Source organism: Bufo bufo, chromosome 5 (genome assembly GCF_905171765.1).
Source record: "Bufo bufo chromosome 5, aBufBuf1.1, whole genome shotgun sequence".
Taxonomy (NCBI): Eukaryota; Metazoa; Chordata; class Amphibia; order Anura; family Bufonidae; genus Bufo; species Bufo bufo.
The window spans coordinates 517,523,802-517,539,050 of NC_053393.1; the positions used below are offsets into that span (position 1 = coordinate 517,523,802).

The 15,249-nt window shown below is 45.4% G+C and overlaps 1 protein-coding gene across 2 annotated transcripts in view; it reads left to right on the plus strand.

Annotated features, from left to right (window-relative positions):
* Nucleotides 1-13,639, plus strand: part of TRDMT1 (tRNA aspartic acid methyltransferase 1) — a 32,562-nt gene extending 18,923 nt beyond the window's left edge. For both annotated transcript variants that reach the window (XM_040434509.1, XM_040434510.1), the window contains exons 3-11: nt 1,193-1,269; nt 3,077-3,148; nt 5,161-5,226; nt 6,465-6,534; nt 7,369-7,452; nt 9,190-9,515; nt 9,773-9,830; nt 11,355-11,484; nt 13,374-13,639. In XM_040434509.1, coding sequence (XP_040290443.1) covers nt 1,193-1,269; nt 3,077-3,148; nt 5,161-5,226; nt 6,465-6,534; nt 7,369-7,452; nt 9,190-9,515; nt 9,773-9,830; nt 11,355-11,484; nt 13,374-13,504 — 1,014 coding nt within the window. In that variant the 3' untranslated portion in view covers nt 13,505-13,639. The remainder of the gene's footprint in view (nt 1-1,192; nt 1,270-3,076; nt 3,149-5,160; nt 5,227-6,464; nt 6,535-7,368; nt 7,453-9,189; nt 9,516-9,772; nt 9,831-11,354; nt 11,485-13,373) is intronic.
* Nucleotides 13,640-15,249: the final 1,610 nt, after the last annotated feature.

The following is a 15,249-nucleotide window of genomic DNA, read 5'->3' on the forward strand; positions in this document are numbered from 1 at the left end:
AATCCAATCCACATTTTAGTAATCATTATGTATTCAGAATGCTATTATTTTCCCTTATAACCATGTTATAAGGGAAAATAATAAAATGAATAGAACACCTAACCCAAACCCGAACTTCAGTGAAGAAGTCCAGGTTCGGGTCTGTGGACCACATTCAGGTTTTTTTTACTCACGCGCGTGCAAAACGCATTGCACTCGCACGGAAAAAACTGAACATCGGAACGCAATTGCAGTCAAAACTGATTGCAATTGCGTGCCTACTCGCGCGGTTTTCCCGCAATGCACACGCGACGCATCTGGAGCAAATCCGGGACCCCCGTGTGAAAGAGGCCTAAGCGTGTGAGGCACATGGACAGTAAGAACATGACGCCGGTGCCGGGCCTCATTGGCTGGGGGTCCCTGGTAGGCCGATCCGTCCCACTGTCAGCTTGCCACAGTAATGGATTGACGCTGGTGGCACCCGTCTGTGGACCTCCACAACAGTATAACTTACGCTGCCATCTCATCTACATTTCTTAATCACTATGGTTCCTCCCCAGGGGCTCTACCCCTCTCCAGCCCACTTACAAAATGTAATCGACCAGGTTCCTTGACATTCAAACAGCTGATTGCATACAGTACACAGACAAAACATTGATTTCAGTGCGAACTGTGGTTAATTTGCCGTTAAGTGGCGCTGCACCAGTGACTACAGCTAATGGTGGAGGGCATCCTATGCGGCTTCTATCTTTTGGGGTGCTATCCTTGTTCAGCCCTGCGTGAGGCTATTATGCTCCCAATAAACCTCAATCACTGAGTGCTCGCCCCGAAAAGGGCGCCACTGTCCAGAGACTGACTCTTCAGTTACGAGTCCCTGAGGTTATCGCTATTAGGAGCAGCGAGTCCATTCCTTCTCCCAGTAGGGGCACAATAATCCTAGAGCTTTTCATCTGGAAATTTGGACCGGACTCATTGGGTGTCATTCAGGACATGTTGGTTGCATATGGCCTGGGCTGAGACTTTGGTATTTGCACCCGGAAGAGGGTGGCCTTCTTGGAGCAATCACTCCATGATTGAGGTTTGTACAGGGCATAATAGGCTAAGCAGGGTTTAACAGGGATAGTACCCTTCCCCTCCCCATGTCTGGACGATCAAGTGTTTTAAAGTCCGGCCGTCCCGTTTGCTGACTGTGGTTGTTCCTTTGTTGTGCCAGGGGATATCACTATCGGAGCTGGACTCCTTGTCATTTGATATGATCCTGATGAGTCCTCCCTGCCAGCCATTTACAAGGTAGCTATGAATAAAGCAATAACCTGCTGACTATGAATAATTACGTATGTAACCAGTTTATTTTTTTTAAATATCATTACCTGTAGTTTGGAATTAAAGGGGTGTTCCCATCTCATGCTGTTACCCGCTCTCTTTGTGGGCTCTATTACCCCCCTGCTCGATCAGAACAGGGAGCGGGGAGATGTAGATGCCCCCAGTGCTGCGCCCAGCTACTGCGCATACCCACCGCCATTCCATAGAGTTTAGTAGAGGTGCAAAGAATTGGGCGGATAGTGCGCTAACAGCATATATAGCCGCACAAGCGCAGCCGCTATTGCGAGGACGTGGTGGTGGCCACGACATGGCATATACAAGATGGTGGATCCGGGGTGAAGAATAGTCACATTATCTATCAAATTTAATAGCATTGCTGAGATGGAAATATCCCTTTAACTGTATCAAATGAAGTATTTTTTAAAGAGGTTATACCGCTGACAATACTAAATATCTGATGAATGGATAAATATCCGATCAATGGGGGTCCAACAATTGGGATCCCCAGAGATAATGGGAACGGAGGTGTAGAAGTGCCCCATGAGGACTGAGCAGTGCTGCGCATGCGCCATTCACTACTGTGGGACTGTAGTGAGTGCAGCGCTGCACTGGACAGTCCCACAGAAGTGAACGGAGTGGTTGTCGTGCATATGCATCACCGCTCCATTCACCTTTTATACCTCTCTTCTCATGATTGCTTTTTGTCCCAGGAGGTGGACCCCTAGCGATCAGATCATTATCTTTTATTCTGTGGATAGAGGTTGTATAACTGTTTTGCTTTGTGTCAGTCGTCTGTTATTCCTCTTGGAAATATTATTTATTATAAAGCAGCATTAAAGGGGCATTCCCATCACATACAATGGGGGCATATCGCTAGGATATGCCCCCATAGTCTGATAGGTGCGGGTCCCACCTCTGTGACCCACACCTACAGCGAAAACGGAGCAGGGAGAGTTGTGGCTATTTTCGGTTTCACCATAGGAATGAATGGAGGGCGGCTGCGCATGCGCAGTGCGCCCTCCACTACTTTTCCCGCTCCGTTCTCAGTGTACCTCCACCTCTGGGAACCGCACCTATCAGACAATGGGGGCATATCCTAGCAATATGCCCCCATTGTCATTAATAAACATGTCAATGAGGCACCTTGTATACGTTTTCGATCACAATGTATAGACCCACTCACCACGTCAGGGTGGCCTCTTTCGAGTGGGTCCCTACTACCCTAGCAGCGCCACATGGCGACGCCCGCTGCTGCAACACAGCACCTTCAGGTGGTGAGACCCAGCAGCACAACACCCCCGCTGTCAGGCTGAGCCCCCTTGGCACTGGACACCACCAACCCACAGACATAGCACCATGCAACACTGACCTAATGTGAACAGATCTCAAAAGCTTGCCTTTCTTCACCACCTTGACGCGGTGAGCGGGCCTGTGCATTTTGATCAAGACGTATACAAAGTGCCCCTTGGACAGTTGGACTGGATTGGACAGTGCAGGAATGCACCCCATTGACTGTGGCAATGTCAATGCCCAGTTTGCATTTATTCATGCATTTCCAAGGGGAATAACAAAGGAACAGCACATTGCAAAATTACTGCAGAATTGTTACTTTATTGAGAATGCATGTATTTAGTAACCTATAGTTGGCAGAAAAATACGTTTAGTTTGCTCCATTGAAGATGTGACTGTACTGGGGTGCGGTATCCTGTACACAAGCTGGTAGATATGGTCACCATGTATACTGTTTGTCACTGTCTATTCTTTCTCTTTCCAGGATCGGCTTACAAGGTGATGTGTCTGACCCAAGGGCAAAGAGTTTCTTGTATGTTTTGGAAATCCTTCCAAGGTGCAGCGTCTGCTCTTTTGTAGTTATGTAATTCCGATTATTGTTGGATCAGATATCATGTCCTGTTATGCGTGCTGTTATAATTATGTGTACCTGAACCACGAGAACAGAACAATTCTCAGAGCATTATTCAAAAAAATCTATTTGTTTCTCTCTTAAAGGGGTTATCCCACAAATTGGAAAAAAAAATTGGTCAGTTGCTCTGTCTGTCTGCCCATCTGTCTATCTCATATCTATCTACCGTATCTATCTATCTCTGTAATGCACTCCAGTGTCATTTTCACCCATTTTGGCTTCTTTACTCACCTCTCTGCAGTTCTGGTCTCTTCATTCTCTGCAGCTTATCACATGTGACCATCAGTCACCTTCATCTCCCAGGAGTGCACTGCAGTCAGCTCTGGTTAACCCCTTCTTCCCCTGCATAGAAAATAGTCTCTTACACCCAGCCTCAGTGATTCCACTAATAAATAGTACTGTGGTATGTAATGTAATTTGCTTCTCCGCTGTCCAGAGAGATGGAGCTATATATTTCTATGTATTCTTCTTATTTAAAAGTAGGGTGGAACGTATATCGCAATCCTAATTCCTTTGAAAAGCCCTATTCATTGCATAGTGATACTTTTTGGTAGGATAACCCCTTTAAGTAAAATTCATAGTGAATTAAAGAGGACCTGTAACCTCTTCTGAGATGTCTGTTTTAGTAAATACTTGTATTCTCAATAATATAAAAATTGTGAAACTTCTTAGAACTCTGCGTTGTACTCTTCCTCTGTTATTCCTTTGAGAAATTCATGAATGGCTAGGTGCTATCAGTTGGGGAGTGTCCATGTACACTTTGATACTATCTTTGATGTTGTCTAATCGGTTCCAACCAAATTGGTTCCACCCAGTTGTCAATTTATTGCTAAATGTCTTGGAGGAATAATAGAGGAAAAGAAAAAGCATGTTCAGGGTTTTAAATCCCTGATATATTCTGTATTAATATCCGAGTGCACTGGGTAGGGGATGGGGGGGGGGGGGGGTTTTTTTTTTGTGCCCCGATTTTGCAGTGGGGTTTTGCTCTTGTAGATAGGGTAAGCAGACGGACAGAGGCAAAATACAAGTTCTTTACTCAAACTTCAGTGTTTATTCACTCTTGCGGCAGTTGCACAAAATAACACGTCACTTTGCAGTCTTGTTGTTAATTCACACACAATGTAAAGTTCATATTGCACAAGTCACCTTGTTGTCAGTTCTGCCTCCAGTAGTCCACAGCAGGCTTTAGGGGGCCTGTTCCCCCTGCACATGGGTCTCAGCCCTCCAGGCCGGAATAAAACCTCAGATCCCAACACAGAGACTCAGCTGCTGAGCCCAGCTGCCTATTTAAGGACAGCCAGGTGCTGCCAAAACCCGGACCGGCACTTAAACTCCGGTCCGGTATTTGACCTCACCTGGCTGTAAATCAGCCCAGCAGCGGATGCTGGGAGGAAAATACCTGTCTTCCCAGACAAAACCCCTCACTGTGTCACAATACATATATATTTGCCTAATCCCAAGGTGTCTGTATGCTCTGTGTGTGTGTGTGTGTGTGTATATATGTATATATATTTTATTTATTTATAATTTAGTCATTCTCAGGGACACACCCCACCTCTTAACACCCAGATAGACTTTTATTGCACACTGCTTGCAATTCATTCATAAACTTCTAGTAGGAGTAACAAAGGAACAGTCTAACATAGAGTCATAAGAATAGATGCTCAAGAATTCACGGAGAATACAAGTAATTATGGTACTAAAACAGACACATCAGGAGAGATGACAGCTCCTCTGTAAGACATCTGGAACTGTGTACTCCAAATCCTTTGTATAGATACTTGCATCCACCACTAGAGGGAGCTTACGGTTTACTATGTTATGATTGGGTTTTATTTGTAAACAGTATTCAGGATGCTCCTGATCTCCCCCTAGTGGTGCCAGTTATTATAAGTTATGTCTAAAACACCCACAATTTTGATTCTGATTCTTTTTAGACTAAAGAAAACTCCCAGTTATATTCTTCTGGAGAACGTGAAAGGGTTTGAAACCTCGGAAGCACGGTAATATTTTATCTCAACACTTTTAAATCAATACCTGTCCAAATTAGACAGACATGTAATATAGAGTTTGGATTCCCTTGAGACATGCTGAAAGGAAGAGTTCTCGCTTACTACATTTCAATGAATGAGCTCTTTTTTTAAATATTTTGAGCATTAAACCCCCAACAACGAGAACCCTTTACAGCCAGCGGTGGTCCTAATGATGTGGAATGGATGCAGCAGAGGGTATAGGAATCTGCAAAGAAGCCGCCATTGTTGTGCGGTGTATTGTGTGCATTGTCAGGAATCGTACAATAGACTGGAGTCTACACAGAGACAGGACTGTGGGGGATGGAAGACAGTCAGACCAAACTGGGGAAAGCACTAGCACATGATGCCGCAGGAGCTATCATGATACACTGAGTGTCCCAGCTTTTTTGGGGGAGAAACATTAAGAGTTTTGGTAAAACTCTGGATGATATGGAAGAATCTCCCAATACATTAGACTGTAAAGCTTTGTGTCTCCATAGTGCCACCTGTATATATGTCCTCATAGTGGCCATAGTAATATCCCCATTAATGTCAAATAATGCCCCCCATCCTCGTTAGTACCAACAAGTTAAAAAAAAAAAAAACTCATCCACTTGCACGCGCAGGGACACTTGCTCCTCAGTGGAGGCACCAGGACCTGCCATTCCCAGGTCGTGACATCACATTATGTCAGGTCCTACCACCTCTAGTAAGGAGTGAGTGGATGAGGTATGTTTTTCTTTACTTTTAACCCCTGATTTTAATGGCACTGTTTAAACAACCTTCAAAAACAGGCGCATTGACTTTAATCGGGTCTGTCTGGCCGAAAAACAAAAATAGGACAGGCATATATTTTACAGCCGCTATTCACTGACCATTAAAAAAGTGTGTAGCCTTAGTAGTGACGGTATATTTCTGCTTCCTGATAGGTGAGGGACTGACTGCTAGGACCCCACGCTCCCAAAATAAAAGCTTCTTCCCAGTTTCTCCTTGTGACGTTCCCAGTCACCGCTCGTGCAGAGTCTGCGTCTTATTTCCCTGCACAGCAGCAATCCCGACCACCCGCTTGGTCCCCAGCGGTCGTTCCTCCATGATCCTACTGTTACACCACATTCTATGGAGGTGTCACAACATTACATCGTGGGCAGCCTTTGCAGTGATCTAGTCACGTTTTCCACGTAGACGTTTATACGGACACCTTCACCTTTTTGCTTCGTTCCTTCATTCAGATTGACACTGATCAGGACATTAGAGAGCTGTGGGTACCTCTATCAGGAGTTCCTGCTGTCACCACCTTGTGTAAGTAGAGGTCTCACCTGTACCACGTGGGATCTTTCGAATTTGCTTTAATATTTTTGTTTTCATTTTTTTTTGCCTTGTTTATGCTATTCTTTACGTATTTTTTTAAAATTTGGTAACTTGCTGAATGCAGTTACTGAGCGGGAGATGGTGGTTCTGCCCATAGAGCCTCGCTCAGGCTTGAGACTGATGTGATCTCATTGTATGTGCAGAGCTACGTTGATGCTATATAGTTCTCCAGGGGTCTGGGGTCTCTTTGCTGAAATCCAACTGGTGTAGGGAGTGTTACAAGCAATGATCCCTAGGAGAAATATGCAAATGAGCCCCCCCCCCCCCCCCCCCCCAGAGGGAAGAAAACTGTCTGTCTTGTGACTTCTAGAAGAAATTTTAGTTTCCTAATGGTGACACTAGAGACAGTTGTCTTCCTTCTGGAGGAGAGCCATTGTGCGTTGATGCCATGTAAATACAGGGAAGTTGGGATTTTACAGTAAAGTTGCAGGAAGGTATGCTGCCCACCTTCAGATGTACAGTCCGACGCCAACTCTTGCAGCAGAGCTGTTTATTTCTGCTTGGCGTATTTGCTGTCGTTTCCTATGTAGTAGAGCTGACTTTGATTTTACGATGTGTTATCAGGGGGAGTTCCTAGGACGTTAACTGCATGCATATTAATGCAGAACATAGTGTACAAGTTGCAGGATGGCGCACACATGTACCGGTACATTTTTTTTGTTTCTACTGGTTTTCTTTATGCTTTTACTCTTGTAGTAAAGACAGAAAGCCAAGTTTTATAGTAGGGATCTCATGAAATCTTCCTCTACTTTAACATTTTACAAGCTTGGCATCCCAAATTCGAGGCTGCGATACTTTCTCATTGCAAAGCTTCAAGCGGAACAGTTTGCCTTTCAGGCCAACAATAAAGTAAGTGGCTAACTTTTTTTTTGTTTTTACTTGAAATGACTCACATATCCGCCTTGTATTTCAAATGCCATCCACCTTCATCTATTTATTGTGTTATTTTCCTGGTCAAGCTGAAAGCAGACTTGTCATCAGATGGATCTCTAGAATTAAAGGAACATTTACACCTAAATTGTCAGTAAAAATAATTCACTGTGTTGTTACAAAATTTCTGTCCGGTGGCGTATAGCTAAATGGGTTTTCTATTCTGGCTTAGAGGGGTCAGTATTTCATTCGCTTGTGGTCTTGGGTAGAAGAGGGGTTGGGATTTTCCAGGAGTTAAAGGGGTTTTCCGAGATTTTTTTAACGGATGACCTATCCACAGGATAGGTGATCAGTATCTAATCGGTGGGGGTCTGACACCCGGGACCCCCGCCGATCAGCTGTTTGAGAAGGCATCGGTGATCGCAGTAGTGCAACGGCTTCCTCACAGCTCGCCAAGTATTGGTATGGTACTGCGCCTAGGTCATGTGACTGATGAATGGGATGTCACATGACCTAGCGTGCTACTGTAAGAGCCACTGCCTTCTCAAATAGCTGATCGGTGGGCCCCCAGGTGTCAGACCACCAACGATCGGATGCTGATGACCTATCCAGTTAGAAAATCTCAGAAAAACCTCTTTAAATCTTGATGACCGATCCTTGGGATAGGTCATCAGTATGAGATCGGTGGGGGCCCAACTCCTGGCACTAGAATGGGACTGAGCTTGCAGTACACTTGCCACTACAGTGTATTGCGCTGTGGCTCCTTTTAGCTGATCGATGGAGATGCCAGGTGTCAGACAACCACCAATCTGGAGTTGATGACCTCAGCAGTGGTCATCACTATTTAAGTCCCAGAAAACCACTTTGATATTTTATTCCATGGTGGTCTATGATAGGGCCCCTTTCCTTGCTGGCCTATGGTAAAAGAAGCGTGGAACAAGTTGATCTCCAGAGCACTGTTTTGCGGTGTTGCCCTGATGAGACAGACTCCCTCTTTAACATTACTGTTTTCTATTTAAAGACATATGCATAAATATAATGAGTTGTAAGGCTGTGTTCACATGTGTTGTGGCTTCCATTTCTAATGCTTTGCTGGAACCATCGTATGGAGGACACCAGCACTGCCCTGAGGGACTCCATTGATTACAATGAGGTCCACCGGATTACTCGCAGTGTCCATGGCAGTAGCATACAGCGCTGTTTTTCCCATCAAATATGGCAGCCTCTGCTACTGAGAGCCCAAACTTCTCCTCCAATCCAGATGTGAACAAAGCCTTAAAGGGGTTTTCCAAGTTATTAAAAAACTTGGGCAACCCTTGTAAACGGCGTAAAAAAAACTAATTAATGTATACTCGCCTGTTTTCTTTCTTTGCTTCTTCCTGTGCTGCTCCCCGCTCCGCTGCTCTTTGTTTTTCTGGCTGCAGCAGTGACGTTCTGTGCACACAGGTCACAACTGCATCCAATCATTGGCCTCAGCTGAGACTTCTCATGTGGCGGGGACTTGTGCATGGAATGTCACTGCTGCAGCCGAGAAGATGACCTCAGCAGCAGAAGGACCAAAGCACAACATTCAAAGAAACGGAGGAGAAAGCACATGAGTATCCATTCATTATTTATTTTAGACGGTTTTCAGGGGTTGTCCGAGTTTTTCTATAACTCAGACAACCCCTTTAAGAACAATTCTGTGACCAAAGTTTTTGTTTTCTCTTCTCCTAGATTCTTGAAGACTTTCCATGCACCGATAGATCAAGCGGTTCTCTGTGTTTGGGGAGAAACTTGCAGACAGATGCAGATGAAAACAGTCCTGGAAACCACGAACAATGCCCCGAAGGAGCCATTCTGTACAAACTAGAAACTGCTGAGGAGCTCGAGAGAAAAGTGAATCAGGACAATGACCCCTCTGTACAAATACTGCAGGACTTTCTGGAAGAGAACGTGGAGATCAGCCAATACCTTCTGCCCCCAAAGTCCTTACTGAGATATGCTTTGATTTTGGATATTGTTAAACCAACATGTAGAAGGTCAACTTGCTTCACAAAAGGGTGAGTGTGTACTCCAGCTATTCTCATGTACAGAGGCCCAGATGGTCCATACAATGGACCTTTCAGAACCATTTTACTGGTTATAAATATACATTTCATAAAAAGTTGGGTAACCTATCTGATACTGATCCTGTAATACATACCAGAGCAGCACTCCCTATTCTGCTGGTTGTCATTGGTAACAGTCAACAACCTTGGCTGACCCCTTTAATGACCCCTAAAAGGACAAATGGACTGAAGGCTTGTTTTCTCTTTAGGTACGGACATTACGTGGAGGGAACAGGTTCGATTCTTCAGACGGCCACAGATGTAGAGGTTTGGATTTCTAGTTTTGTACCTGTTATTCTGTAATTGTCTTCTCCTCCTAGACCCAGCGTATGATCTACCATTGTAAAATAGCAATTAAAGGGGTTGTCCCAAGATTTATCTTGCGGATAGTGGATAGATAGGTATCTGCTGAGTACAGCCGAGCACACCGAGGCATTCCCATAGGGATGAATGGAGCGGCAGCACATGCATGCATGCCTGGCTCAGCCGAGCATGCGTTTCTTTTTCAGCAGGAAGAAAGGAATACGCCTGACACCTCTGAAAAGGATTTAAATTCCATGAGAACAATGGATCAACGATCAATCGAAACACTTGCTCATTGGGTAATCGGCAGCACCTTTAAACTGGCGGTTTATCGCTAACAAGCGTTCGTACGAACGCTCCTTAGTAATAATCTACCCGAACATCGGGGCAGCGTAAAGGGGCCTTTCATTATTTCCATTACTCACCTCCAGAAAATGAACTTTAAACAATATGAAAATGAAGCCCAAAGTGCCCCGCAGGGCAATATCAATATTTTAAAGGGCCCAAGCCCGTCTGTTCAGTTTCGGCCAGTACTTCCGCTCACGTCTCTGTCCCCTCGGCCTGCAACATGACTAATCCCCCTTCCCCGTCAGCTTCTCGCTGTATGTAAGGCAGTGTGCAGTCTGTGCCTGTGCGAGATTTCACTACAGAAAGAAGCTGATGTCGAAGGCAAGGGGCCTAGTGACGTCGCAGGCCGAGGGGGACAGAGTTGTGAGCACATGGGGATGGTACTGGCAGAAACTGAGGAGGTGGGCTTGGGCTCTTTAAAATATTTATAAGGCCCTGCTGGGCACTTTAGGCTTAATATGCATATTGTTCGTAATCTGTTCTCTCCTGGCCGATTCTCGGCATATTTGCCGGGTCACGGCCGGATCTCAGCCAGTCCCCAATATAGTAAATGGGGCCGGATGATGATTTACAGGCACTTCAGGCAGTGCCGGAACGCAAAGAGATCTGGGCAGGCTGTTCCCTGCCGGATGTATAGCGCTAGTGTACACTGGCATTGGTTACAGATGGTAGAAATAGGTGACAGATTCCCTTGAGCAGCTCGAAAGTCCTTCCAGTACTCCATAATATCTGATAATCCGGCACCTATCTGGTCTGGTGGATGCCTGATCTAAGGGACTTTACATATGAAGCCTGTGTACCCCCCAGGACAGATCATACACTATAATGACAAAAACAGCTCTAAGTCGGCATCAGAACTCTTGCAGTTTTTTCCCCGCCGTGCGGAGAGCTGGCAGCCAGGACCCGCCTGTCACTGTGCGCTTTATTACCTCTGGACAATAGCGCTCTCATGAACGGCATGAGTAAAATGTTCAGCCAAGTGGGCAAAAAATGTCTCTGCAGCGTCCACAAACACTGCGCCTGCCTGTTGGGCTGGATCCACACGAATCTGCTAGTCAATAAGGGGCTTCTATACTGCAGCCTGTGACTTATGTACTGGCCGGTGAATGCTTCTGTTGATCTTTCTCCTTTTTCATGCAGATTAGTTCAGCGTATAAATCACTGGAGGCATTGTCTGACGAGGAGAAGCTTGCTAAACTGTCCACACTAAAACTGAGATACTTCACGCCGAGAGAAATCGCAAATCTTCACGGATTCCCAGCATCTTTTGGTACGTGGCGTGAAGTATTCTTCATGTCCAGCTCCTTAAAGGGCACCTTTCAGCAGATTTCTACATATGAAACTTGCTGACCTGTTCCATGTGCGCTTGGCAGCTGAAGGCATCTGTGTTGGTCCCATGTTCATATGTGCTCGCATTGCTGAGAAAAATGATGTTTTTAATATATGCAAATGAGCCTCCAGGAGCAACGGGGGCGTTACCATTACACCTAGAGGCTCTCCTCTCTCTGCAACTGCCGCTCCCTCTTCACTTTGATTAGCAGCGCCAGGCAGGCAGGATAACGTTTACACAAGTTATAACTCTATAACTGTTCTTCTGTTATTCCTTCTGAAAATGGGTGAATAAATTGTGTGTGTTACCAATTTCCTTGACAATGGAGCATGGCCCCAGACAGTCTGACACCGAGAGCATTAATTTAATGGTGTCAGACTGAAGTGACACGTCACCCCTTTAAAATCAGTGGTCTATGTAATGCATGGATCGGGCAGGCCCTTCAGGTGAGATGCTCTTTGTGACAGCTTTCCTATCATAGACTCGCCATATGCCCTGTATGGGGGTAATGGTAATCACAGGGCATATAGTGGTTATCCAAGGATGACAACCACTTACACCTGGCCATACCCCAAACACACATTTAGCTAAGAGCTATTCCTGCCACCCTACCACGCTATACACATACATGCTTGGACTGACAGGTATCTGTGTTCTCAGTGGGGGGAAGGGTGCATCCATGTACTGTATGTAAAAGGACGGCCCATTGGTTTTAACGCGTAATAATGCTTAAAGTGGCGCTGAGCTTTCAACAGACTTTGCATTAATCAGTAGTATAGTATGCGTACATGAGGAATAAAGTGATTTCTGGCCATTATATCACGTGTATCTGGACATTTTTTTGTAGTTTTCCCCTGTGCTTGCTGAATGTCTGGTTTGCAGTGCTCTCAGACATGATGGATGGAGACTAGCTGCCATCCACTGCACACAGAAAGTAGAGGAGAATCAGCTTAAAAACTGTCTCGCATTCACTCAGAAGCAACCCCAGGATAATGCAGGACATTGCAGAGAAGTAATGACCTGTTTTTGTGTATGAAACGCTTGTGATAAGCTCTAAGCTGTGCAGTCTCTCATTTCCTATTCACTCCTTCCCCCTTTCCTCCCCATAGACTTGCATTGACAAGTGTAATATGATCCTCCTGTAGAGATAATCCCATCCTGGACACGTGACCAGCAATTATCGGCAATAGCTGATAACAAGACAGCTGATAAAACATATTACAACGCCTCTTGTGATCGCTTGTACTATTGATTTATGCAAGGTTGTGTGAAAAGTTAGTGACCATGCAGGATCAATCCTATCAAACCAGGCATACAGTTCCTGCTGATCAAAACAACACCTGCCTTGTGAAAATGGGTTGCGGCATTCCAGGGAAAAAAATAATAGTATTCTTTATGCAAATAAGTGCACTGAGGGGTGGCGCCTAGCCCCTCGGTGCACCACAGCTTTCCAGTGCTGGCAATACCCCTGGATGCATAGAAGCCCTCATTTGCAGCCAATTTTCACAGGGCAGGTATTTTAATTAGCAGGATCAACTCTACAAGGCAGTATGGCTGGTTTAATAGAGTTAATGCTGCTGACAGGTGCTCTTTAAAAGGGTTTTCAAAGATCATATCCTATCCGTTTACCTCGGTCCATCTACCGGTGCGCTAAACATATAATAGCGTCTGTGCCAGTGTATGAATTTTCAGAATCTCTGTCACGCCCCCTCAGACCCTTCTCTAGGCATAACATATTTTTGCCTGGAGTGCATCTTTAATGCGTTTATACTTTGCATGCATTTCGTATTAAAAATGTTGTAATTATCTGTCATCTTCTTTCCTTTTAGGTTTTCCTGAGAAGATAACCACAAAACAGCGATATCGTCTCCTGGGGAACAGCCTGAACGTCCACATCGTTGCTAAACTCATAGCGCTGATGCTGCTCTCCCCCCGAAGAAGCATTCAGAACACAACGTAACTTCATAGCCGCAAGGATTTTATACAGAAAAATATAATAAATTATACAATAAAGTTTTTTTTTGTTATTTTTAACTCAAAGTTTGTGTTGAGAGTTTTTTTTACTTTAGCAGTAAAGTAGTCTTCCAGCATCGTGGCCACAATAGCAATAGTTCTAATATACCGTACCTTCTATTAAAGGGGTTTTCTGGGATTTTTAAACTGATGACCCATTTTGGTAACGGCTCTCAACGAGCAGAGGATAGGCACCCTGATGACAGATTGTCTGGGGAGCCAAAAAGGCGAATCACATACACTGCTCAAAAAAATAAAGGGAATACAAAAATAACACATCCTAGATCTGAGTTAATTAAATATTCTTCTGAAATACTTTGTTCTTTAAATAGTTGAATGTGCTGACAACAAAATCACACAAAAATAAAAAAATGGAAATCAAATATTTCAACCCATGGAGGTCTGGATTTGGAGTCACACTCAAAATTAAAGTGGAAAAACACACTACAGGCTGATCCAACTTTGATGTAATGTCCTTAAAACAAGTCAAAATGAGGCTCAGTAGTGTGTGTGGCCTCCACGTGCCTGTATGACCTCCCTACAACGCCTGTGCATGCTCCTGATGAGGTGGCGGACGGTCTCCTGAGGGATCTCCTCCCAGACCTGGACTAAAGCATCTGCCAACTCCTGGACAGTCTGTGGTGCAACGTGACGTTGGTGGATAGAGCGAGACATGATGTCCCAGATGTGCTCAATTGGATTCAGGTCTGGGGAACGGGCGGGCCAGTCCATAGCATCAATGCCTTCGTCTTGCAGGAACTGCTGACACACTCCAGCCACATGAGGTCTAGCATTGTCTTGCATTAGGAGGAACCCAGGGCCAACCGCACCAGCATATGGTCTCACAAGGGGTCTGAGGATCTCATCTCGGTACCTAATGACAGTCAGGCTACCTCTGGCATGCACATGGAGGGCTGTGCGGCCCTCCAAAGAAATGCCACCCCACACCATTACTGACCCAATGCCAAACCGGTCATGCTGGAGGATGTTGCAGGCAGCAGAACGTTCTCTACGGCGTCTCCAGACTCTGTCACATGTGCTGAGTGTGAACCTGCTTTCATCTGTGAAGAGCACAGGGCGCCAGTGGCGAATTTGCCAATCTTGGTGTTCTCTGGCAAATGCCAAACGTGCTGCACGGTGTTGGGCTGTAAGCACAACCCCCACCTGTGGACGTCGGGCCCTCATATCACCCTTATGGAGTCTGTTTCTGACCGTTTGAGCAGACACATGCACATTTGTGGCCTGCTGGAGGTCATTTTGCAGGGCTCTGGCAGTGCTCCTCCTTGCACAAAGGCAGAGGTAGCGGTCCTGCTGCTGGGTTGTTGCCCTCCTACGGCCTCCTCCACGTCTCCTGATGTACTGGCCTGTCTCCTGGTAGCGCCTCCATGCTCTGGACACTATGCTGACAGACACAGCAAACCTTCTTGCCACAGCTCGCATTGATGTGCCATCCTGGATAAGCTGCACTACCTGAGCCACTTGTGTGGGTTGTAGACTCTGTCTCATGCTACCACTAGAGTGAAAGCACTGCCAGCATTCAAAAGTGACCAAAACATCAGCCAGGAAGCATAGGAACTGAGAAGTGATCTGTGGTCACCACCTGCAGAACCACTCCTTTATTGGGGGTGTCTTGCTAATTGCCTATAATTTCCACCTGTTGTCTATCCCATTTGCACAACAGCATGTGAAATT